A 26,212-nucleotide genomic window follows, 5' to 3' on the forward strand; every position below is an offset into this window, starting at 1 on the left:
TATACACATAATACCACACATAGTGCCCTTACACATTTGCTGCACATTATTAATGTATTTATACACATGGCACGCATAATGCCCCTTACACATATGCCTGAACACTATTGCACAAACAACCCACTCACACACAGCACTCACACAGCCGTTAACGCTGTGACCCCTGCCTGCTGGATACAGATGTGTCCTCATAAATCTTGCCTCAATGTGCCATGCAGCAGGAGATGCCTGGCATGTATCAGCTCGCAGCTCCCGGCCAGCTCTGATAACATCGGGCATCTTTTTTTTTTAATGAAAAATCATCTTTATTTGCATTTGATATGTCTGGGGGCACCAGCAGCTTCTGATGATTAAAATGAAATGCAGCATGCCTATATACTGTGTGCAACTGTGGCTGTGGGCCATATTCAATAGCTGTCGGAAGCTGCCATCTTGTTGGAAAGATGGTGTCAATGCTTGTCAGAAAGGATCCGACACTAATACCCCTTTTCCACTTGTAGCACGGGTCGCAGCCGGGAGCCTGACACGGCTGCGACCCGTGCTAGAACTCCCTTCTACACTAGAGCTCACCAATCCGGCATATTGCCGATTGGTGACGCTGCTGACGCGGCAGGGGCGGCGCTGGGAGATCACATGATTTCCCAGCACCGCCCTTCCAAACACTGTGAACGGGAGTCGTGTCGCATCGACACGGCTTCCGTTTACACTACACAGCTTACCGGGTTGAAAACGTGTTCAACCCGGCAAGCTACCCGGGTGGGGTTCCCGGATCACTTGATCCGGGAATTTGCAGGGGGGGCCGTTTCCACTCGGAAAAAACACAGGTAAATGTGTGCCCCCCCGCACATTTACCCGTGTTTTTAGAGCTAGTGGAAAAGGGGTATTATAGAATATACCCCTATATCTGCATACAAAATGCTACACACAGAATATAGCCATGCCGCATATCATTTTAATCAGCAGAAGCTGCTGGTGCCCCTAGGCATATCAAAGGCCCTAGGCATTTGCCTAGTATGCCTATACCTAGGGCCAGGTGTGTGTGTGTGTGTGTGTGTGTGTGTGTGTGTGTGTGTGTGTGTGTGTGTGTGAGAGAGAGAGAGAGAGAGAATCTGTGTGAGAGGGGTGTGGATCAGTGTGTGATAAAAGCAGAGGAGAGCTTAGTGTGTGTGTGTGTGTGTGTGTGTGTGTGTGTGGGGGGGGGTTGTAGTCTATGAGCAAGGGACAGATATGTGAGGGAGAAATCTGGTGGGGGTCTGTGTTGAGGTATCTGAGTTTGTGGGGAGAGCTACAGTATATTAAGGGGGAGAGCTGTGTGAGGGGGATAGCTATATTATGGGGATCTGAGTGAGTGGGGAGACCTGTGTGAGTGTGTGTGTGTGGGGGGGGGTCTGTGTGAGGCAGTGCCAGCTCCAGGCACGTTCAATACGAGCGGCCGTGCAGGGAGCCGGGCTGTAAGGACGCGCGGCTATTTCAAATGTGGTGCTAGCCGTCAGCCACTCAGAGCTTGCGGACCGGCAGCAGCTGATTGGCTGCCAGACCACGAGCTTTGATTGGCTCACAAGCCGGCCTGGCACCACATTTCAAATAGACACGGAGACCAGACTAAACCGTCAGCCAAGCTCCGCTCCCCTGGCCTCCTCTCCTAGTGGCGGTTTGGGTAAAATATCAGCATTGTGGGTATAGGCGTGCACACGGGAGGGGGGCCTAGTGCGCACAGGCACCCCCTAATATCCGGCACCCCCCTCACACACACCTGTAGCTGACTCATTGCCGAGCGTGCAGTTCTATTCCTGACTGTGTACGCCCGCCCGCGTTCTACGCCAGCCAGCACAGACCGCCCAACCGCACAGACCTCCCGCTCGCCAGCACAGACCTCCAGCTCGCTACGGCCGCTCGCTACACCCTCCCACCCCTCCTCTCTACACCCGCACCCCTCTTCCACCCGCCCCTTCCCTCTCTACACATGCCTGCTACGCCCGGTCAGCAGGCCCAACGATAGGGGGACAGACATGCCGCTGCAGGGGCAGTAGAGGGTGCATTTGTCATCTGGAACCCACATGTAAACAGGACTGCAGGGAAGGAGGGGGTGAAGGAGAGAGAAGGGACGGCAGTAGTTGTCTATGGATGGAGTGGCCGGCAGCGAGAAGTGCTCAGCTGCGAGCACACCCACAAGTAATATATAATGTGTATTAGATAATGAATTTGGAGGGGCACTATGTGTCACATAATGTGTTTGAGGGACACTGTGTGGCATATGCGTTTGGGGTACTGTGTATTATATAATATGTTTGGGGTCACTGTGTATTATATAATGTGTTTGGGGGTACTATGAGGTCTATTCAGGCTGGGCTGCAGCCGCTCATTCGCACGTGGCGTAATGTGAATTTTGCCTCATACCGTGTTGCGTAATGTGAATTTCGGCTCATACTGTGTGGCGTAATGTGAATTTCGGCTCATACTGTGTGGCGTAATGTAAATTTTGGCTCATACAGTTTTGCGGAATGTGAATTTTATCTCATACTGTGTGGCATAATGTGAATTTTATCTCATACTGTGTGGCGTAATGTAAATTTTATCTCATACTGTGTGGTGTAATGGGAATTTTATCCCATACTGTGTGGCGTAATGGGAATTTTGGCTCATACCATGTGGCGTAATATGAATTTTGGCTTATACCATGTGGCGTAATGTGAATTTTGGCTTATACCATGTGGGATAATGTGAATTTTCGCTCATACCATGTGGCATAATGTGAATTTCAGCTCATACGTGTGATGTAATGTAAATTTTGTCTCATACCATACGACGTAATGTGAATTTTGGCTCATACCGTGTGGTGTAATGTGAATTTCATCTCATACCATGTTGCATAATGTGAATTTCGGCTCATACTGTGTTGCGTAATGTGAATTTCGGCTCATACAGTATGGCATAATGTGAATTTTGGCTCATACTGTGTGGCGTAATGTAAATTTTGGCTCATACAGTTTTGCGTAATGTGAATTTTATCTCATACTGTGTCGCATAATGTGAATTTTATCTCATACTGTGTGGCGTAATGTGAATTTTATCTCATACTGTGTGGCGTAATGTGAATTTTAACTCATACTATGTGCGTAATGTGAATTTCGGCTCATACCGTGTGACATAATGTAATTTTTTTCTCATACCGCATGACGTAATGTAAATTTTGTCTCATACCATGTCACGTAATGTAAATTTTGGCTCATACCATGTGGCGTAATGTGAATTTTGGCTCATACTGTGTGGCGTAATGTGAATTTAATCTCATACCATGTGGCGTAATGTGAATTTTGGCTCATACTGTGTGGCGTAATGTGAATTTTCAGCTCATAGTGTAGCGTAATATGAATTTCGGCTCATACTCTGTGGCATAATGTGAATTTCGACTCATACAGTGTGGCGAATGTGAATTTTATCTCTTACTGTGTGGCGTAATGTGAATTTTGGCTCATACTGTGTGGCGTAATGTGAATTTCAGTTCATACATTGTGGCATAATGTGAATTTTATCTCATACAGTGTGGCATAATGTACATTTTGTCTCATACTGTGTAGTGTAATGTGAATTTTGGCTTATACTGTATGGCGTAATGTAAATTTTGTCTCATGCCATGTGGAGTAATGTGAATTTCATCTCATACCATGTGATGTAATGTAAATTTTGGCTCATACCATGTGGCGTAATGTGAATGTCATCTCATACCATGTGGCATAATGTGAATTTTGGCTCATACTGTGTGGCGTAATGTGAATTTCGGCTCATACAGTGTGGCTTAATGTGAATTTGAATTTTATCTCATACTGTATGGCATAATGTAAATTTTGGCTCATACTGTGTGGTGTAATGTGAATTTTGGCTTATACTGTGTGGCGTAATGTAAATTTCGTCTCATGCCGTGTGGAGTAATGTGAATTTCATCTCATACCATGTGGCGTAATGTGAATTTTGACTCATACTGTGTGGCGTAATGTGAATTTTGACTCATACTGTGTTGCGTAATTGTGTGTGTAGAGGGGGTGTAAAAATATATTTATTTATAGTTTCATAGTATAAAGTTGTGAGGCCACGCCCACTTTTACAGCAGTGTGCGCATGGGGGGGGGGCGCTTTGAAATTTTCTCGCTCAGGGCACTAGTAGGCCTGGAGCCAGCCCTGGTGTGAGGAGGGGATCTGTGTGAGGGAGGAGAGCTGTATGCAGGGCCGTTCCTACGTGTGTGCCAAGTGGGCTTGGCACACAGCGCAGTTGCCCTGAGGGCGCACGGCCAGCGGCATGTAATGAGTCAAATTGACTCATTACTTGCCGCCTCTGAAGTCCGCGCCGTGCGCCGCAGCCGCGCTGGAGGAGAGAGAAGCGCCGGAGGCAGCTGAGAAGGAGTAGGAGGGAGGGGGACTGGAGCCGCAGCAGCGCTATTTCATTGGTAGTAAGCGCCGCTGCAGCATCCCCCTCTCCTTCCGTATAGGCTGCCCGGCGCTGCTGTGGATGCTGGGATGCGGTTCCTCCATCCCAGCATCCACAGCAGCGCCAGGCAACCAATACGGAAGGAGAGGGGGATGCTGCAGCGGCGCTTAATACCAATGACATATCGCTGCTGCGGCTCCAGTCCCCCTCCCTCCTCCTCCTTGTCCGATGCCTGCACACTGCACAGAGGGAGATGCCAGCACGAGGAGCCTGTCAGCGGGGAGAAGGTAAGTATATCCATCTCTCTCTCTCTCTCTCTCTCTCTCTCTCTCTCTTTCTCTCTCTCTCTCTCTGGGGGACACCGTCTGCCATAATGTGTAAAAAGGGGTCCTGGCTGCCGCAATGTGTAAAAAGGGGGCCTGGCTGCCGCAATGTGTAAAAAGGGGACCTGGCTGCCGCAATGTGTAAAAAGGGGGCCTGGCTGCCGCAATGTGTAAAAAGGGGCCCTGGCTGCCGCAATGTGTAAAAAGGGGACCTGGCTGCCGCAATGTGTAAAAAGGGGGCCTGGCTGCCGCAATGTGTAAAAAGGGGTCCTGGCTGCCGCAATGTGTAAAAAGGGGACCTGGCTGCCGCAATGTGTAAAAAGGGGGCCTGGCTGCCGCAATGTGTAAAAAGGGGGCCTGGCTGCTGCAATGTGTTAAAAAGGGGGCCTGGCTGCCGCAATGTGTAAAAAGGGGGACTGTCTGCCGCAATGTGTAAAAAGGGGGACTGTCTGCCGCAATGTGTAAAAAGGGGGACTGTCTGCCGCAATGTGTAAAAAGGGGGACTGTCTGCCGCAATGTGTAAAAAGGGGGACTGTCTGCCGCAATGTGTAAAAAGGGGGACGCTGTCTGCTGTAATGTATAAAAGGGGCTCTACCTGGTGTAGTGGCGCTACTGTGCAGCGTAATTTGAATAATGGAGACTACTGTGCACCGTAGTATGAATTGCTATTATTTTGTGGCCACGCCCCTTCCCCATGAAGCCACGCCCCTATATATTTTTCGCGCACCTACGGTGCGCACTGTCCCTATCTTGCATGGGGGCAGGCGCCAATGTCGTTTCTTGCACACAGCGCTAAAATGCCTAGTTACGGCACTGGCTGTATGTATAAATATTTATATATACATTAATGTTCGGCCCCGAGGTGGTATATTGTGGGGTCCTGTAGGGTCTTTGTCTGGCGCTATATAGTCTCCACAATATTCGCAATGTTCCGACCATTTATGTTTCTACTGATGGGGAGGGGGTGTAATTATTATTATTTTTTTTTAAGAAAATTGGATTGGACGTACTTTAAATTAATTCAATTATAAAAACACTTGACAATTTCTGAGCAGTGTTTGGAAAAAAAGAACTGACAGTTAAGTGTGTCAAACCAGGTGAAATGCAGGCTCGAAGTCAGCCAGTTTCCCGGTTTAAAGGAATAGTATGGTAAGAGTATTTATATATATATATATATATATATATATAATTTTTTTTTTTTTTACTTCATTTGTATACTACTACTACGAGAGTGGTCAGTGGTGTTTCGTATTTCGATTTAACAGTGTATCGTGTAGCAACAACCATGTCCACTAGGATAGTCAGAATCAGTGGCGGTACTATTAAGCGCCTTGAGTCCTATTGGAGAAAGAGCGCTATATAAATAAAATTATTATTATTATTATTACTATGGGCGGGCAAGCAGGGTGGTTGCACAGGATACTGCAGCCTGAAGGTGCGGCCACAGTCAACCTGCGGTTGCCATCTAATTTGATGGTGCCTGCCCACTCTCGCCCGATGCTAACATCCACTAATATTGGGTGCTGCAGTGCACTGCCACCCAAGGCAGTTACTACGCGTTGGGTATGGGATGCCGGCGACCAGGGTCCCGGTGGTCAGCATACCAACACCGGGATCCCGGCCGCTAGAATGCCAGCAGTGGGGCGAGCGCAACAAAGCGCATCCACGAGTGGGAATAGCCCATTAGCCAGAATTCCGGCTGGCAGCATTGTCAGTGGTTGGGATTCCAGCGTCGGTATCCTGACCACCGCGATTCCGACTGCTGGCAAACTACATCCCGTTACTGCATCTGCACGCCAGGCGAAAGTGATGTATCGAGAACCGCCGCTGCCAGAAGTACCCGCTCTGTCCATTTGAGAGACGGACGAGAGCCATGGACCCACTGCCTCTCACCTGAAGTGTTTGGCGCGCCGCGAACCCACCCATTATGGCAAACTTTCGCCCTACCCTCCATAAGTCCTAGAACCAGCCCTTGTTTGAATTGTATTAAACATGTATAAGTAGGAGATCATGCACTGGACATTTAGTCAGAATGGATAAAACCAGCACAGTGATGGGACATTTAGCTGTGAATCTTTGCCAACACACACTTGGAAATCCCTTTAAGTTAACCGGGGATCGGGGACACGTGCCGTCTGTAGTCGCGTCACGTGACTTGCTCCTTGTCCTTGACCGGAGTTGAGCTACTCGCCGAGGGCGGGAGGGGACAGACCTTGACAGACAGCTCTTCTCACCAATCAGAGATCCCAGCGGAGGATCACCGGCCATTGACTGTACGGGAGGGCGCGGCTTAGCACTCGGCCTCGGTGCTGCTTGTCGTGTTGTGATCGGCCATTGAGTCGGTATGTGGCAGCAGGTGGTGCGCGGTGTGACGGCGGGCATCGCGGCATGGCTCCGCAATCGGGCGCCCCCGGTGTGCCGCCACAGGGAGTACGGTGCACGGGCCCTCATACGCGGCCTTCGGTACAGAAACAGTCCGGGGAGAACGGGGAGGCTGCTGGCCGCACTGACCGGGGCCTTTCTATGGGAGGAGGAACGGGTCCGAGAAGACGAGATCCTCAGGTGCAGTTATTGAGCTGTTGGCCAGGATTTCCTGTATAGGCCGTACCAAGGCGTGTCTCTCTCCAGCCGTGGGGAACTAGAAGTCCCAGCATGCTCTTACAGCTAGACGCTAGCAGGGCATGCTGGTACTTGTGCTTCCACAGCAGCTGCTGAGTCACAGACTCCCAGGATTTAATTTAAATGCTACACGCAGTTTGTGCTGCCTTATTACATTACAGACTGATCTGCAGTAGACATACTGTCCACTGCTGCAGTGCAATGGTGCTGGGTGTGGGCAGTATGGCTTATCCCTCTGTGCAGGCAGAATAATGAATGAGTAGCATCCTGGTGCATGTGACTGATGCAGGGTGAGTGACACAGAAGATTGGGAAGTCTTAGGCCCTCTGACATTGAAGCCTTTCTCCCTCTGCAGGTCAGCGGATGAGATGAAGCAGATGCCGATGGCCACCAACTTGCCCCTTGGACAGACACCTCTGTATGATGAGGATCTGGGCTGGGAACTAGTATTAGATAAGAAAGACTTCAAATTGTGGAGGCGACCTATAGAGGGGACTCATCTCTACCAGTACAGAGGTAAGGGGCACTTATCTGATGATCTCTGCAGGCCCTGAGAGCATTAATCCTTCTGCAGAAGGTTGCTTTCACCTTGCTGGTGCTCTAAGACTGGAAATCTACTTTAACCCCAAACCTCCTGTGCCTGGCCTTTAGAGACTCACAAAAGCAGCTGGGAAACTCCTCTTTTATACATACTGTACTATGTGGCAGTGGGTAATGGTTCATTGTACACTAACCCACTCGTGGATATCATACGTTGCTTGCATCCTGTCTTAGGAGGCCTCCACTCCAGACACGACTAACATTACCACAGGACCAGTTTCTAATCCGCTTTAGGGGTGCAAATTATATTGTTTGGATCATTTATAGAACTGTTTAAATGAAATCTGTAAAGTTGCGTTACACCTGTGTCCCACGGTGTGTGGAAACAGTCACAGAACTGATTGAGATGCACTGACTGTGGAAATATTGGGTGTTCCTTAGCAGAGACTGGGAGGTGGCGTCTTATGGCCTTGTTATGGCAGTGTCTTGCTTGTTGTAGGAGTGGTTGTGGACTTAGCCTGATTGTGTACATTGGAGGCCATATTCTGACGGAGATTATGCATTGGGATGGTTGCGTTAGCAGCTGCTCAAAGTGGGCATCACAGCCCTTGCCTTTGCTCAGGTGTACACCAGGGGAAGGCCTGATACTAACATTACAATAAAGTCGCAGCAGTGCCCGACTCAGAATCAGCCACAATGTGTATTATTTTATTTGTACTTGTCTGTCCACTACTTCGCTTTTACTAGTAGCCCAGTGAGCGCAACTCTCTATCAGGTGCTGTGCAGTATAGCGAAATAGCTCCTCTTTTATACATACCGTACTATGTGGCTGTTGGCAGTGGGTAATTGTTCATTGTACACTAACCCACTCGTGGATGGGTGTAGTATGGTATGCCAGCATACCGACGCCGGAATCCCGACCACCGGCATACCGACAGCTGGGCGAGTGGAATTGATCCCCTTGCGAGCTCGCCACGCTGCGGGCACGGTGGCACGCCACGCTAACTATTCTTCCGCCAGGGGGGTCTTGGACCCCCAAAAGTAGTCTTCAAGTAGCAGAAGATCTGCTTCCAACTTGGGTCTGCAGAGCATTCAGATATTCAGAATATTTATGTTTTGTTTTTGTTTTTTTTGGAGAGTTATATTTTTTTATTTAGTTCTTTACTTTTAGTGCTTACAGGAATGAGAGGAAACCATTACGCAGCAGGATAAACAAAAGCAAAATATGCAATTCATTTTACAGCTTGAATGAATATAGAAAGTGAATAGAACATAAATAACTGTTACACCTAAGCAACTGCAAGAAAATAAGAGGGAGTACAGGACGAGAGAGCAAAAAGGAAGGAAAGTAACTCTGACACTGAAAGGTGCTATAACATGGGCCAATTGGGGAGCAAGTGAGAGGGGGGGGGGGGGTTGTTCCAAGGTGCTCATGTATGGGGAAACACATGACTGCTGTCATGTAGGTAACAGGTGATGTTTTCTCAAAATATGCCATATTTGGGATTTTAGAGCAGAGAAGGACCGAGGAGAAGGGTTATTTTACTTGAGTATTTTTATTGAAAAGTTAAAGAGAACAGAACATTTTAGGTGAGATTTTTGCAGTCTCCACAATTCTTTATCACTGCTGCATTAGAATACAAATAAAAGTAATAATGTTGTTAGAGGGGATTAACCATTTCAAGGCCTGTAATGGCCTTTAAATTACTATGGATTATCATTACCAGCATACAAGATAAATCTAAGCAACCAGCCACCCACATTCCTGTGATAGATTCTGCCACTGTCTCTTGCCTTTAAACTTGTTATCTCTTCCACAGTATGTGGCTCATACAGGGATGTGACGCCTCGACAGTTCTTTAATGTCCAGGTAGGAATCCAGCTGCCCCCCCCCCAATTCCCCATTCATGTGGTTTGTTCCCCAGATGAGTACTTGCTGTCCTTCAGATCTGACCCTTATGCCTCTTGTCCACAGCTAGACACAGAGTACCGCAAGAAGTGGGATGCACTGGTCATTAAACTGGAAGTGGTTGAGAGAGATGATGTCTCTGGATCAGAAGTTGTTCACTGGGTCACACATTTCCCTGTAAGTCTTTTTCTTTTCTTTTTTTTCAAGAGCATTTTCGAACGATTGCATCATACAAACAGAAATAATAGCATACGCAAATAGTACATAGATAATCAACTGCTTAACATCAAAAGCATCAGAGCAGAAATAAAATGAACACAGTTGAGTATTCAGAAGAAACAACTAAAGTGTACACAATTGCACAAACACGGAATCTGACTCAGAAATGGATAGTAGGAAATAAATAATAGAAAAAAGAGAGAGGGCAGGAAGGAAAGAAATGGAGATAGAGTTGGGAGTGAAAGCATGTAGAGAGGGACCTGCAGCTACTAGGTGATCCAAAAGCTGACCGTGCTAAAAACAAAAGAAGGAAAAAAGAGAGTTAGGGAAAAGGAAACCCCTGTGATGCACCCAGTCTAAATATTCAGGTCTGCGGCGCAAGAGCAACATAGGATGCTTAAGATTTGAAACTAATCCAGCTGAACGATAGAGCCTCGAATTCCAAATGTTTTTCAGGGGCTGAGAAAAAAGGATTCAGCATGAATTCCCGACTGTCTGGATCGCAGCGATCAGGAGACTGACGCCGTAATCCTGACATCGAGTGCAGCATTTCGCCTCGCGGGCTTGCTGCGCTCGCCACGCTTCGGGCTCGGTGGAACTTTGCTCGCCACACTATTGTATTCCCCCTCGGGTGGTGGTGTGGAGCACTACTCTAGAGGGAATACAGGATTTCGACCGCGGCATTGTTTCTGCTGTCGGGATTCCGGCGGCGGTATTTCTGCAGCGAGGTACACTGTGTTCCACAGGGAATACATCGGGGTGTAGAGATGGATCTTGATCCAGAGGCACCAACAGGCTAAAGCTTTAGTGTCCAAACTTTCACCTTCCCTGGGCCACATTAGAAGATGAAAATTTGGTTTGGGCCGCACATAAAATAAAATAACAGTAACGATACCTCTCGGAGCTAATATAATGGATGGGGCGGGTGAAGCGCGCTGGCGTCACCGTTGTGACATATTCCGGCCGCAAGCACCGTCAGTGTAACTTGAAACTTTAGAATTTCTTAAAAAATAAAAAATTGCACTGGGCCGCATTACTAGCCGACGTGGGCCGCGGGTTGGACAAGCCTGCTTTAGACTGTTTCAGGATGCATTGCAGGGCCTCCTCTATATAACCCTGCCTCCAGGCACAGTGAGCTCAGTTTTAGAGTTGGTGCCTGCATGAAGCAGGTCACTTAACAGGGGGGGCTGTGTTAGGCAGCCCTGAAAAAGCTATTTAGAAGACTTCAAGGGCTGCAGCACTTCATATGTCAGTGTGACATACTGTGCTGCAGCTCCATCACCTCCCCTACGGCGTCGCATACTCCTGCAGGCTCTGTTCCCGGGTACTTGCGGCGGAGGCGCTCTGGTTTCTAGGCACACCACTGTAAACACTCTCCTGGGTTGCGTGGCTGCTTCTAAGCGAGGAGGTAAGAGGGTACCCCAGGCAGGACCTGCCGTTAATTCGCGTTCCGGTCGCGGTCTCAGGAGACTGACCGCGACGCTGGCGTGGACACTGTGGCCATCGGGGACCCCACTATATCCACCAGGGCAGAGGCTTTGACGGCGTGGCTCTTGAAGCTTCACTCCTGAGGGCCAAAGGATTCTCCGAGGCAGTTATTCAAACTATGCTAAAGGCCCGCAAACCGGCTTCTGCGCGGATTTATTATAGGGTCTGGAATTCTTATTTCTCTAACGTCCTAAGTGGATGCTGGGGACTCCGTAAGGACCATGGGGAATAGCGGCTCCGCAGGAGACTGGGCACATCTAAAGAAAGCTTTAGGACTAACTGGTGTGCACTGGCTCCTCCCCCTATGACCCTCCTCCAAGCCTCAGTTAGATTTCTGTGCCCGACGAGAAGGGTGCACACTAGGGGCTCTCCTGAGCTTCTTAGTGAAAGTTTTAGTTTAGGTTTGTTATTTTCAGTGAGACCTGCTGGCAACAGGCTCACTGCATCGTGGGACTAAGGGGAGAAGAAGCGAACTCACCTGACTGCAGAGTGGATTGGGCTTCTTGGCTACTGGACATTAGCTCCAGAGGGACGATCACAGGTTCAGCCTGGATGGGTCCCGGAGCCGCGCCGCCGGCCCCCTTACAGAGCCAGAAGAGCAAAGAGGTCCGGAAAAATCGGCGGCAGAAGACGTTCCTGTCTTCAATAAGGTAGCGCACAGCACTGCAGCTGTGCGCCATTGCTCTCAGCACACTTCACACTCCGGTCACTGAGGGTGCAGGGCGCTGGGGGGGGAGCGCCCTGAGACGCAATACAACATGTTTAAACCTTATATGGCTAAAGAAATACATCACATATAGCTCCTGGGCTATATGGATGCATTTCACCCCTGCCAGTTTTCCTAAAAAAAGCGGGAGAAAAGGCCGCCGTGAAGGGGGCGGAGCCTATCTCCTCAGCACCCAAGCGCCATTTTCCCTCACAGCTCCGTTGGAGGGAAGCTCCCTGGCTCTCCCCTGCAGTCACTACACTACAGAAAGGGTTAAAAAAGAGAGGGGGGCACTAATTAGGCGCAGTATTAACTATACAGCAGCTATAAGGGGAAAAACACTTTTATATAAGGTTATCCCTGTATATATATATATAGCGCTCTGGTGTGTGCTGGCAAACTCTCCCTCTGTCTCCCCAAAGGGCTAGTGGGGTCCTGTCCTCTATCAGAGCATTCCCTGTGTGTGTGCTGTGTGTCGGTACGTTTGTGTCGACATGTATGAGGAGAAAAATGATGTGGAGACGGAGCAGAGTGTCTGTAACAGGGATGTCACCACCTAGGGGGTCGACACCTGAGTGGATGTACTGTTGAAAATTACGTGACAGTGTCAGCTCTGTATAAAAAAACAGTGGTTGACATGAGACAGCCGGCTACTCAGCTTGTGCCTGTCCAGACGTCTCATAGGCCGTCAGGGGCTCAAAAGCGCCCGTTACCTCAGATGGCAGATACAGACGCCGACACGGATACTGACTCCTGTGTCGACGGTGAAGAGACAACCGTGATTTCCAGTAGGGCCACACGTTACATGATTGAGACAATGGAAAATGTTTTATACATTTCTGATAATACGAGTACCACCAAAAAGGGGTATTATGTTCGGTGAGGGAAAAACTACCTGTAGTTTTCCTGAATCTGAGAAATAAAATGTGTGATGATGCGTGGGTTTCCCCCCGATAACAATTGATAATTTCTTAAAAAGTATTGGCTGTATACCCTTTCCCGCCAGAGGTTAGGGTGCGTTGGGAAACACCCCCTAGGGGGGATAAGGCGCTCACACGCTTGTAAGAACAAGGGCTCTACCCTCTCATGAGATGGCCGCCCTTAAGGATCCTGCTGATAGAAAGCAGGAGGGTATCCAAAAATGTATTCACACACATACTGGTGTTATACTGCGACCAGCAATCGCCTCAGCCTGGAGGTGCAGTGCTGGGTTGGCATGGTCGGATTCCCTGACTGGAAATTTTGATATCCTAGATAAGGTTAGTATATTATTGCCTATAGAGCATTTAAAAGATGCATTTCTATATATGCAAGATGCACAGCGGAATAATTGCCGACTGGCATCAAGTATAAGTGCGTTGTCCAATTCTACCAGTAAAATGGTCAGGTGATGCGGATTCCAAACGGCATTTGGAAGTATTGCCTTTGAAAGGGGACAGTTGGGGTCGGTCTTTTAGACCTGGTGGCCATGGCAACAACTGGGAAATCCACGGTTGTACCCCAGGTCGCCTCTCAAAATAAGACGCCGTATTATCAGGCGCAGTCCTTTGTTGGCAAGCGGACAAAAGGTTCCTCTTTTCTGCTCGTGACAGAGGGAGAGGAAAAAGGCTGAAGAGATTACCCAGTTCCCAGGAACAGAAATCCTTTCCCGCCTCTGCAAAGCCCTCAGTATGACGCTAGGGCCTTACAAGCTCAGGCACGGTGGGGGCCCGTTCTCAATGAATTTCAGTGCGCAGTGGGCTCACTCGCAAGTAGACCCCTGGATCCTTCAGGTAATATCTCAAGGGTACATATTGAAATTCGAGAAGTCTCCCCCTCGCCGTTTCCAAAGGTCGGCTTTACCGACGTCTCCCTCTGACAGGGAGGCAGTTTTGGAAGCCATTCACAAGCTGTATTCCCAGCAGGTGATGATCAAGGTACCCCTCCTGCAACAGGGAACGGGGTATTATTCCACACTATTGTGGTACCGAAGCCAGACTGCTCGGTGAGACCGATTCTAAATCTAAAATCTTTGAACACTTACATACAGAGGTTCAAATTCAAGATTGAGTCACTCAGAGCAGTGATTGCGAACCTGGAAGAATGGGACTACATGATGTCTCGGGACATCAAGGATGCTTACCTTCATGTCAAAATTTACCCTTCTCACCAAGGGTACCTCAGGTTATGGTACAGAACTGTCACTATCAGTTCAGACGCTGCCGTAGGGATGGTCCACGACACCCCGGGTCTTTACCAAGGTAATGGCCGAAATGATATCCCTTCGAAGGAAGGAAATTTTAGTTATCCCTTACTTGGACGATTCCCTGATAAGGGTAAGATCCAGGGAACAGTTGGAAGTCGGTGTAGCACTATCTCAGGTAGTGTTGAGGCAGCACGATTGGATTCTCAATATTCCAAAATCGCAGCTGGTTCCGACGACTTGTCTTCTGTTTCCTAGGGATGTTCCTGGACACAGTCCAGAAAAAAGGTGTTTCTCCCGGAAGAGAAAGCCAGGGAGTTATCCGAGCTAGTCAGGAACCTCCTAAAATCGAACCAAGTCTCAGTGCATCAATGCACAAGGGTTCTGGGTAAAAATGGTGGCTTCCTACGAAGCAATCCCATTCGTTAGATTCCACGCAAGAACTTTCCAGTGGAACCTACTGGACAAATGGTCCGGGTCGCATTTTCAGATGCATCAGCGGATAACCCTGTCACCAAGGACAAGGGTATCCATCCTGTGGTGGTTGCAGAGTGCTCATCTTCTAGAGGGCCGCAGATTCGGCATTCAGGACTGGGTCCTGGTGACCACGGATGCCAGCCTGCGAGGCTGGGGAGCAGTCACACAGGGAAGGAATATCCAGGGCTTAGGGTCAAGCCTGGAGACATCACTTCACATAAATATCCTGAAGCTAAGGGCCATTTACAATGCTCTAAGCTTAGCAAGACCTCTGCTTCAAGGTCAGCCGGTATTGATCCAGTCGGACAACATCATGGCAGTCACCCACGTAAACAGACAGGGTGGCACAAGAAGCAGGAGGGCAATGGCAGAAGCTGCAGGGATTCTTCGCTGGGCGGAAAATCATGTGATAGCACTGTCAACAGTATTCATTCCGGGAGTGGACAACTGGGAAGCAGACTTCCTCATCACGACCTCCACCCGGGAGAGTGGGGACTTCACCCAGAAGTCGTCCACATGATTAAAAAACTCGACAGGTATTGCGCCAGGTCAAGAGACCCTCAGGCAATAGCTGTAGACGCTCTGGTAACACCGTGGGTGTACCAGTCAGTGTATGTGTTCCCTCCTCTGCCTCTCATACCCAAGGTACTGAGATTGATAAGACGGAGAGGAGAAAGCACTATATTCGTGGCTCCGGATTGGCCAAGAAGGACTTGGTAACCGGAACTTCAAGAGATGCTCACGGAGGATCCGTGGCCTCTACCTCTAAGAAGGGACCTGCTCCAGCAAGGACCCTGTCTGTTCCAAGACTTACCGCGGCTGTGTTTGACAGCATGGCGGTTGAACGCCGGATCCTGAAGGAAAAAAGGCATTCCGGATGAAGTCATCCCTATCCTGATCAAAGCCAGGAAGGATGTAACCGCAAAAACATTATCACCGCAATTGGCGAAAATATGTTGCGTGGTGCGAGGCCAGTAAGGCCCGACGGAGGAAATTCAACTGGGTCGATTCCTACATTTCCTGCAAACAGGAGTGTCTATGGGCCTGAAATTGGGGTCCATTAAGGTTCAAATTTCGGCCCTGTCAATTTTCTTCCAAAAAGAACTAGCTTCAGTCCCTGAAGTTCAGACGTTTGTAAAAGGGGTACTGCATATACAGCCTCCTTTTGTGCCTCCAGTGGCACTTGGGATCTCAATGTAGTTTTGGGTTCCAAAAGTCACATTGGTTTAAACCACTTAAATCTGTGGAGTTAAAATATCTCACATGGAAAGTGGTCATGCTGTTGGCCCTGGCCTGGGCCAGGCGCGTGTCAGAATTGGCGGCTTTATCCTGAAAAAGCCCTTATCTGATTTTCCATTCGGACAGGGAGTAATTGAGGACTCGTCCTCAGTTTCTCCCTAAGGTGGTTTCAGCGTCTCACCTGAACCAACCTATTGGTGGTGCCTGCGGCTACTAGGGACTTGGAGGCCTCCAAGTTGCTAGACGTTGTCAGTGCCCTGAAAATATATGTTTCCAGGACGGCTGGAGTCAGGAAATCTGACTCGCTGTTTATCCTGTGTGCACCCAACAAGCTGGGTGCTCCTGCTTCTAAGCAGACTATTGCTCGTTGGATTTGTAGTACAATTCAGCTTGCACATTCTGTGGTAGGCCTGCCACAGCCAAAAATCTGTAAATGCCCACTCCACAAGGAAGGTGGGCTCATCTTGGGCGGCTGCCCGAGGGGTCTCGGCTTTACAACTTTGCCGAGCAGCTACTTGGTCAGGAGCAAATACGTTTGTAAAATTCTACAAAATTGATATCCTGGCTGAGGAGGACCTGGAGTTCTCTCATTTGGTGCTGCAGAGTCATCCTCACTCTCCCGCCCGTTTGGGAGCTTTGGTATAATCCCCATGGTCCTTACGGAGTCCCCAGCATCCACTTAGGACGTTAGAGAAAATAAGAATTTACTTACCGATAATTCTATTTCTCATAGTCCGTAGTGGATGCTGGGCGCCCATCCCAAGTGCGGATTGTCTGCAATACTTGTACATAGTTATTGTTACAAAAATCGGGTTATTATTGTTGTGAGCCATCTTTCAGAGGCTCCTCTGTTATCATGCTGTTAACTGGGTTCAGATCACAGGTTATACGGTGTGATTGGTGTGGCTGGTATGAGTCTTACCCGGGATTCAAAATCCTTCCTTATTGTGTACGCTCGTCCGGGCACAGTATCCTAACTGAGGCTTGGAGGAGGGTCATAGGGGGAGGAGCCAGTGCACACCAGTTAGTCCTAAAGCTTTCTTTAGATGTGCCCAGTCTCCTGCGGAGCCGCTATTCCCCATGGTCCTTACGGAGTCCCCAGCATCCACTACGGACTATGAGAAATAGAATTATCGGTAAGTAAATTCTTATTTTCACCTGGTGTGCTGCTAAGAATTATGATTACAAGTTTAGTACTTCCAGACTTCTGGCTTTTTTGAAACAAGGCCTGGATTTAGGACTTCGTCTGGCCTCCCTCAAGGTTCACGTATCTGCCTTGCCGGTGTGGTTTCAGAGAATAATTGCGTCTATACCTGACGTTCATACATTCACTCTGGGCGTACTGCGGATTCATCCTCCCTATGTCCCTCCTGTGGCTCCATGGGATCTGTCTGTTGTCCTGAATGCCCTGCTAAAGTCTCCACTTGAACCTCTTGAGACAGTGGACCTTAAATGGCTCACAGCCAAGGTCCTGTTTCTACTGGCTATTGCCTCTGCTAGAAGGGTGTCGGACTTAGGCGCTTTGTCCTGTCGCTCACCCTTTTTAATATTCCATCATGGCCAGGCAGTTCTTAGAACTCGCCCAGGTTATTTACCTAAAGTGCGTCATCTTTTCACCTTAACCAAGAGATTGTGGTTCCGGCCTTTATCTCTTCTTCTGACTTGTCCCCCAAAGAGCGGTCTTTGGATGTGGTAAGGGCTCTCCGTATATATGTGGAGAGGACTGCCTCTATTAGGAGGTCAGATGCCCTTTTTGTACTATTTGGTTTCCACAAACGTGGCTGGTCTGCGAATAAGCAAACCTTGGCCAGATGGATTAGAATGGTGATTGCACAAGCTTATGCGCAGGCTGGGCTCTCCGCTCCTGCCGCTGTTAAAGCCTATTCTACTCTCTCTGTTGGACCTTCTTGGGTGGCCCATTGTGGCGCGTCCGCAGAACAATTGTGCAAGGTGGCTGCATGGTCCTCACGTCCATTAGGTTCTATGCCTTTGATACTTCTGCCTCCCAGGATGCTTCCTTTGGATGCCGGGTTCTTATACCCGCTAAGGTGCGTCCCCTCCCTTGAGGAACTGCTTTAGGACATCTCCGATGTATTCCCTTTGGAACACAGTGTACCCCGCTTCAGAAAAGGAGATTTATGGTAGACTTACCATGGTTAAATCTCTTTCTGCGAGGTACACTAGGTTCCATAGGGCGCCCACCCTGACGAACTTAGCTTCTTTGGGTTTGTGTGGCATTAGCCGCTAGTCCCTTCTCCTGTCGTGACAATGTGGTTCTATGTGACTAACATCTGCCGTCTCTCTTACCTGCTTCTGCATTGAACTGGTTAACAAAACTGAGCTCACAGTGCCTGGAGGCGGGGTTATATAGAGGAGGCTCCGCAATGCATCCTGGGACAGTCTAAAACTTTAGCCTGTTAGTGCCTCTGGATCAAGATCCATCTCTACACCCTGATGTATTCCCTGTGTAACCCAGTTTACCTCGCAGAAAGAGATTTAACTATGGTAAGTCTCCTTTTTGACCGCCAGGATCCCGACAGTCGGGAAATTAACTGCATACCTGGAAGAAGATATTGCCCATAGCTATGTAAATATCTAGGCATTGTTACCATTCCCACGTTGTGGGGAGAGTCTGAGAGCGTCAACGGTCTGGGAGTACAGCCCTAGCAGCATTGTTACTATACTTGGAAAGTCTTTTCTCTAACGTCCTAGTGGATGCTGGGAACTCCGTAAGGACCATGGGGAATAGCGGGCTCCGAAGGAGGCTGGGCACTCTAGAAAGATCTTAGACTACCTGGTGTGCACTGGCTCCTCCCACTATGACCCTCCTCCAAGCCTCAGTTAGATTTCGTGCCCGGCCGAGGTTGGATGCACACTAGTGGCTCTCCTGAGCTCTTAGAAAGTTATAGTCTTAGAATTTGTTATTTTCAGTGAGACCTGCTGGCAACAGGCTCACTGCAGCGAGGGACTAAGGGGAGAAGAAGCGAACTCGCCTGCTTGCAGCCGGATTGGGCTTCTTAGGCTACTGGACACCATTAGCTCCAGAGGGATCGACCGCAGGCCCAGCCTTGATGTTCGGTCCCGGAGCCGCGCCGCCGTCCCCCTTACAGAGCCAGAAGCAAGAAGATGGTCCGGAAAATCGGCGGCATGAAGACTCAGTCTTCACCAAGGTAGCGCACAGCACTGCAGCTGTGCGCCATTGCTCCTCTCACACACTTCATACTTCGGTCACTGAGGGTGCAGGGCGCTGGGGGGGGGCGCCCTGAGGCAGCAATAAAAACACCTTGGCTGGCAAAAATACCTCAATATATAGCCCCAGGGGCTATATATGAGGTAAATACCCCTGCCAGAAGTCCATAAAAAACGGGAGAATAGGCCGCGAAAAAGGGGCGGAGCCTATCTCCTCAGCACACTGGCGCCATTTTCCCTCACAGCTCCGTTGGAGGGAAGCTCCCTGGCTCTCCCCTGCAGTCTACAAGGGTTAAAAAAAGAGAGGGGTGGCACTAAATTTAGGCGCAGTATACATTATATATATATATATATATATATATATATATATATATATATATATATATATATATATATATATATATATATATATATATATATATATATAAAGCTATAGGGGACATAACTCAGTTAGTCCCTGCAGTATATAGCGCTCTGGTGTGTGCTGGCATACTCTCACTCTGTCCCCCCAAAGGGCTTTTGTGGGTCCTGTCCTCGTTTAGAGCATTCCCTGTGTGTCTGCGGTGTGTCGGTACGGCTGTGTCGACATGTTGAATGAGGAGGCTTATATGGTGACGGAACAGAGGCCGATATATGTGATGTCGCCCCTTGTGGGGCCGACACCAGAGTGGATGGATAGGTAAAAGGTATTAACCGACAGTGTCAACTCCTTACATAAAAGGGTGGATGACGTAACAGCTGTGGGACAGCCGGCTTCTCAGCCCGCGCCTGCCCAGGCGTCTCAAAGGCCATCAGGGGCTCAAACACGCCCGCTCTCTCAGATGGCAGACACAGATGTCGACATGGAGTTTGACTCCAGTGTCGACAAGGTTGAGACATGTACAAAATCCACTAGGAACAGCCGTGACTTGGTCCCGGCAATAAAAAATGTGTTATATATTTTTGACATTAACCCAAGCACCTCTGAAAATGGGTTTTTAGGTTTGGGGAGAAAAAACAGGCAGTGTTTTGTTCCCCCATCAGATGAATAAATGAAATGTGTGAAAAGCGTGGGTTCCCCCGTTAAGAAACTGGTAATTTATAAAAAGTTACTGATGGCGTACCCTTTCCCGCCAGGAGGATAAGTTACGCTGGGAGGTATCCCCTAGGGTGGATAAGGCGCTCACACGGTTGTCAAAAAGGGTGGCACTGCCGTTTTAGGAACGGCCACTTTGAAGGTACCTGTTGATAAAAAGCAGGAGGCTATCCTGAAGTCTGTATTTACACACTCAGGTACTAGACTAAAAACTGCAGATCGTGCTGCTGCAGCGTGGTCGGTGACCCTGTTAAGCATACTAGTTTGCTAATATGAGAACATATTAAAGACGTCGTCTTATATATGAGGGATGCACAGAGGGATATTTTGCCGGCTGGCATCCAAAATGAATGTAATGTCCATTCTGTCAGGAGGGTATTAGAGACCTGTCACTGGACAGGTGATGCTGACTTAAAAAGCGCATACAGATTCTGCCTTATAAGGGTGAGGAATTATTTGGGGGTGGTCTCTGGGACCTCGTATCCACAGCAATGTGCTGGGAAGAAATATTTTTACCTCAGGTTTCCTCACAGAAACCTGTCGGCTTCAGAAAAGCAAGCGGGTCAAATGGCGCTTCCTTTCTGTACAGAGACAAGGGAAGAGGGAAAAAGCTGCACCAGCAGCCTGTTCCCAGAATCAAAATTCTTCCCCCGCTTCCTGTGAGTCCACAGCATGACGCGGGTGCTCCACAGGTGTAGCCAGGTATGGTGGGGGGCCGTCTCAAAAAATTTCAGCAATTAGTGGGCTCGCTCACAGGTGATCCCTGTTTTCTTTCAAGTAGTATTTCAGGGGTATAAGCTGGAATTAGAGATGTCTCCCCCCAGCCGTTTCCTTAAATATGCCTTGCTGACAACTCCCTCAGGCAGGGAGGCTGTGCTAGAGGCAATTAATAAGCGGTATTCCCAGCAGGTAATACTCAAGGTGCCCCTACTTCAACAAGGACGGGGTTACTATTCCACACGGTTTGGGGTACCGAAACCGCATAGTTCGGTGTGACCCTTCTTATATTTAAAATCCTTGAACACATACATAAAAAAATTCAAGTTCAAGATGGAACCGCTCAGGGCGGTTATTACAAGCCTGGACGAGGGGGATTACATGGTATCCCGGGGCATCAAGGATGCTTACCTGCATGTCCCCATTTACTATCCTCGCCAGGAGTACCTCAGATTTGTGGTACAGGATTACCATTACCAAATCCAGAACTGCAGTTTAGACTGTACATGACACCGAGGGTGTTTTATCAAGGTAATGGCCGAAATGATGATACTCCTTCGAAAAAAGGGAGTTTTAATTATCCCGCACTTGGACAATCTCTTTATAAGGGCGAGGTCCAAGGAGCAGGTGGTAGTAGGGGTAGCACTATTTTGGAAAGTGCTACAACAGCACGGTTGGATTCTAAACAGTCCAAAGTCACAGCTGGTTCCTATGACACGTCTACTGTTCCTGGGGATGGTTCTGGACATAAACCAGAAATAGTTTTCTCCGGGAGGAGAAAGCCAAGGAGTTGTCATCTCGAGTCAGAGACCTCCGGAAGCCATAACAGGTAGCGGTGCATCATGGCACGCGAGTCCTGGGAAAAATGGTAGCTTCCTACGAAGCAATCTCATTAGGCAGGTTCCATACAAGAACTTTTCAGAGGGACCTGTTGGACAAGTGGTCCGGACCGCATCTTACGATGCATAGGCTGATAACCCTGTCTCCAAGGACCAGGGTATCTCTACTGTGGTGGCTGCAGAGTGCCCATCTTCAAGAGGGCCGCAGGTTCGGCATACAGGACTAGGTCCTAGTGACCATGAATGCCAGCCTTTGAGGCTGGGGGGGCAGTCACACAGGGAAGAAACTTCCAGGGACTTTGGTCAAGTCAGGTGGATTTCCCTACACATAAACATTCTGGACCTGAGGGCCATTTACAATGCCCTGAGGCCGGCAAGGCCTCTGCTTCAAAACCAGCCGGTACTGATCCAATCAGACAACATCACGGCAGTCGCCCATGTAAACCAACAGGGCGGCACAAGAAGCAGGATGGCGATGGCAGAAGCCACAAGGATTCTCCGATAGGCGGAAAATCATGTGTTAGCACTGTCAGCAGTGTTCATTCCCGGAGTGGACAACTGGGAAGCAGATCTTCTCAACAGACACGACCTCCACCCGGGAGAGTGGGGACTTCCTCCAGAAGTCTTCCAAAGGATTGTACACCATTGGGAAAGGCCACAGGTGGACATGATGGCGTCCCGCCTCAACAAAAGCTATAAAAGATATTGCGCCAGGTCAAGGGACCCTCAGGCGATAGCTGTGGACGCTCTGGTAACACCGTGGGTGTACCAGTCGTTTTATGTGTTCTCCCCTCTGCCTCTCATACCAAAGGTACTGAGAATAATAAGAAGGCGAGGAGTAAGAACGATACTCGTGGTTCCGGGCTGGCCAATAAGAGATTGGTACCCAGAACTTCAAGAAATTATATCAGAGGACCCATGGCCTCTGCCACTCAGACAGGACCTGCGGCAGCAGGGGCCCTGTCTGTTCCAAGACTTACCGCGGCTGCGTTGGACGGCATAGCGGTTGAACGCCGGATCCTGAAGGAAAAGGGCATTCCGGAGGAAGTCATTCCTACGCTTACTAAAGCCAGGAAAGAGGTTACAGCAAATCATTATCACCGCATATGGCGGAAATATGTTGCATGGTGTGAGGCCGAAAGGGCCCCAACAGAGGAATTTCAACTAGGTCGATTTCTGCATTTCCTGCAAGCAGGAGTGACTATGGGCCTTAAATTAGGTTCCATTAAGGTACAGATCTCGGCTCTGTCGATTTTCTTTTAAAAAGAACTAGCTTCAGTACATGAAGTTCAGACATGTATAAATGGAGTGCTGCATATTCAGCCCCCGTTTGTGGCACCTTGGGACCACTAAAGACCGTGGATCTGTAATATCTCACTTGGAAAGTGGTCATGTTATTGGCCTTGGTTTCGGCCAGGCGAGTATCAGAATTGGCGGCTTTATCATGTAAAAGCCCTTATCTGATTTTCCATATGGATAGGGCAGAATTGAGGACTCGTCCCCAGTTTCTCCCTAAGGTGGTGTCAGCGTTTCACCTGAACCAGCCTATTGTGGTGCCTGCGGCTACTAGGGACTTGGAGGACTCCAAGTTGTTAGACGTGGTCAGGGCCCTGAAAATATGTTTCCAGAACGGCTGGAGTCAGAAAATCTGACTCGCTGTTTATCATATATGCACCCAACAAGCTGGGTGCTCCTGCTTCTGCGCAGACTATTGCTCGTTGGATTTGTAGTACAATTCAGCTTGCACATTCTGTGGCAGGCCTGCCACAGCCAAAATCTGTCAATGCCCATTCCACAAGGAAGGTGGGCTCATCTTGGGCGGCTGCCCGAGGGGTCTCGGCTTCACAACTTGCCGAGCTGCTACTTGGTCAGGGGCAAACACGTTTGCAAAATTCTATAAATTTGATACCCTGGCTAAGGAGGACCTGGAGTTCTCTCATTCGGTGTTGCAGAGTCATCCGCACTCTCCCGCCCGTTTGGGAGCTTTGGTATAATCCCCATGGTCCTTACGGAGTTCCCAGCATCCACTAGGACGTTAGAGAAAATAAGAATTTACTCACCGATAATTCTATTTCTCGTAGTCCGTAGTGGATGCTGGGCGCCCATCCCAAGTGCGGTCTATCTGCAATACTTGTACATAGTTATTGTTAACTAAATCGGGTTATTGTTGAGCCATCTGTTGAGAGGCTCTATCGTTTCATACTGTTAACTGTGTTTCATATCACGAGTTGTACAGTGTGATTGGTGTGGCTGGTATGAGTCTTACCCGGGATTCAAAATCCTTCCTTATTGTGTACGCTCGTCCGGGCACAGTACCTAACTGAGGCTTGGAGAAGGGTCATAGTGGGAGGAGCCAGTGCACACCAGGTAGTCTAAGATCTTTCTAGAGTGCCCAGCCTCCTTCGGAGCCCGCTATTCCCCATGGTCCTTACGGAGTTCCCAGCATCCACTACGGACTACGAGAAATAGAATTATCGGTGAGTAAATTCTTATTTTTTTTTTTAAATACCAGGAATGGTAAAATAAGAATGAAGCCAAAAATCAGGGCTGTAAGGTACCAAATGACCTAAAATCTCTGAAGCCAAGGCAATGTTTTCCTGCCAAAATGGAACAATGAGGGAGCTTTCCCACCATATATGTATCATCGTACCTGTTTCCTTGCATCCCTGTAAGTCTTTAATGCTGCTACTGCCAGTCCATCATGATGTCCATGGTTTTAGGATGGAGCATTTAAAAGGCTGTTTGGTACTGCGTGAAGTACATTGTGACCCTCCTATGTTGACTAAAACAGAGTTCTGTAAATAGTTTCACTGTGTACACTATTTACCCAGGTTGCTGAAACGAAAACTGCTTTATATATCGGCTGAATATTCTGGGATTCTGAACTTTACAATGAATTATTTACATTGAGCTGGCACCGTTGGGCAGAAATCTGGATGTAACGGCTCTCCCATTCTATTCTTTACAAAGCTTACTAAACAAAGCAAACAAACAGATATATCTTGGGCAAAAATGACTTCATTAAACCTAACGCTAATATTTGCCCATGAAATGTTGTCTAGCTCATTATGTTTTCAAAAGGTAATTCTAGCAGGCGCATGGCATTTTACAGTGACACTACATACCTGAGTATAATTAGTACCACTGGGATACATGCAACCAGTCACACCATGGAGACTTGGCCTCTGCTCTGTGGCATCCTGCCCAAGCTCCCTCTAGTATGGTTATACCCACTGGTGTCTGAATTTTGTGCACCAGAGCCTGCAGATAAGCAGACACAATGGCTTTTAAAGTGGTAGGTGGCGGGACAGATCATACAGTACCAGTGTTTGTGAAGCGTTGCAGACAAACTAAGCTGTATTGCTCCATAGGAGGACAGGCACTGCTGGAAACTCGTGGGTACCAGGTTCCATACGTATATATTTTTTTTTAATTTATGTTTTGGCCTAATATATTTAATAGAGGCCACTTGGTTGAAAATGGAGCTATCCTTTTTAAACTGGATCCGGTCTGGATCCCAGCAGTCGAAATATCGATCCCGGAATGCTGACAATTTTTTTGGAATGCTAGTACTGGCATCTCAAATGGGATTCCAGTGCCGAAAATGTGATCCTGACTGCCGAGATACCGAACGAAATTTTGCCAGACCGTCAGCAAGGTTATGCTACGGGAGCGGGTTATGTACCACAGGGGAGGATTAGGGTTAGGGACCATTGTGGAGAGGTAAGTCTACTTACCTTGCCCCTGTCGGGGTTCTCACCATTGGGATGCCACGATCGCTATTTTGACCGTTGGATCCCGTCCGCCGACATATCAAACCCAACCCTTTTTAAACTGGTAGTGGATATTAATATACTCACATAAATGTTTAACCGAAGATACAAAAAAAGTTCTAAGTTTTTCTTTTAGAAAAAGGTTCTCTTTTGGACAGTCTTTTCATTTATTGCCTATATTCTACATTATTTGGCTTCCTGCAACAGTGACCAAATAGGTTGCTGTATATTTCTATCAACCTCCTGTGTGTTAATCCATACCTATATAGCATCAGTTATAGGTGGTTTTCTAGCCATTTGCAGGAGAGATGTACAAGCTAGTAAATGAAAGATATTTGCATGTATTCGGTCCCTCTTAAAGCCTATGCAAGCTCACTATTAATATAATTTCTGCACGTGGCTGTGCATCAAATGTTAATTCAAAGTTAAACAAATTAAAATATGGGGACTTCTGTTTGTGTGAATGTTATCAGTATATAACATGCATCCGTTCTG

General features: G+C 48.3%; 1 protein-coding gene across 1 annotated transcript in view; it reads left to right on the forward strand.

Annotated features, from left to right (window-relative positions):
• Positions 1-6,977: 6,977 nt before the first annotated feature.
• Positions 6,978-26,212, forward strand: part of STARD7 (StAR related lipid transfer domain containing 7) — a 36,978-nt gene continuing 17,743 nt past the window's right edge. The window contains exons 1-4 of the mRNA XM_063932028.1: positions 6,978-7,307; positions 7,720-7,880; positions 9,725-9,774; positions 9,880-9,990. Coding sequence (XP_063788098.1) covers positions 7,090-7,307; positions 7,720-7,880; positions 9,725-9,774; positions 9,880-9,990 — 540 coding nt within the window. The 5' untranslated portion in view covers positions 6,978-7,089. The remainder of the gene's footprint in view (positions 7,308-7,719; positions 7,881-9,724; positions 9,775-9,879; positions 9,991-26,212) is intronic.

The sequence above is a fragment of the Pseudophryne corroboree genome, chromosome 6, assembly GCF_028390025.1.
Source record: "Pseudophryne corroboree isolate aPseCor3 chromosome 6, aPseCor3.hap2, whole genome shotgun sequence".
In the NCBI taxonomy this organism is placed as follows: Eukaryota; Metazoa; Chordata; class Amphibia; order Anura; family Myobatrachidae; genus Pseudophryne; species Pseudophryne corroboree.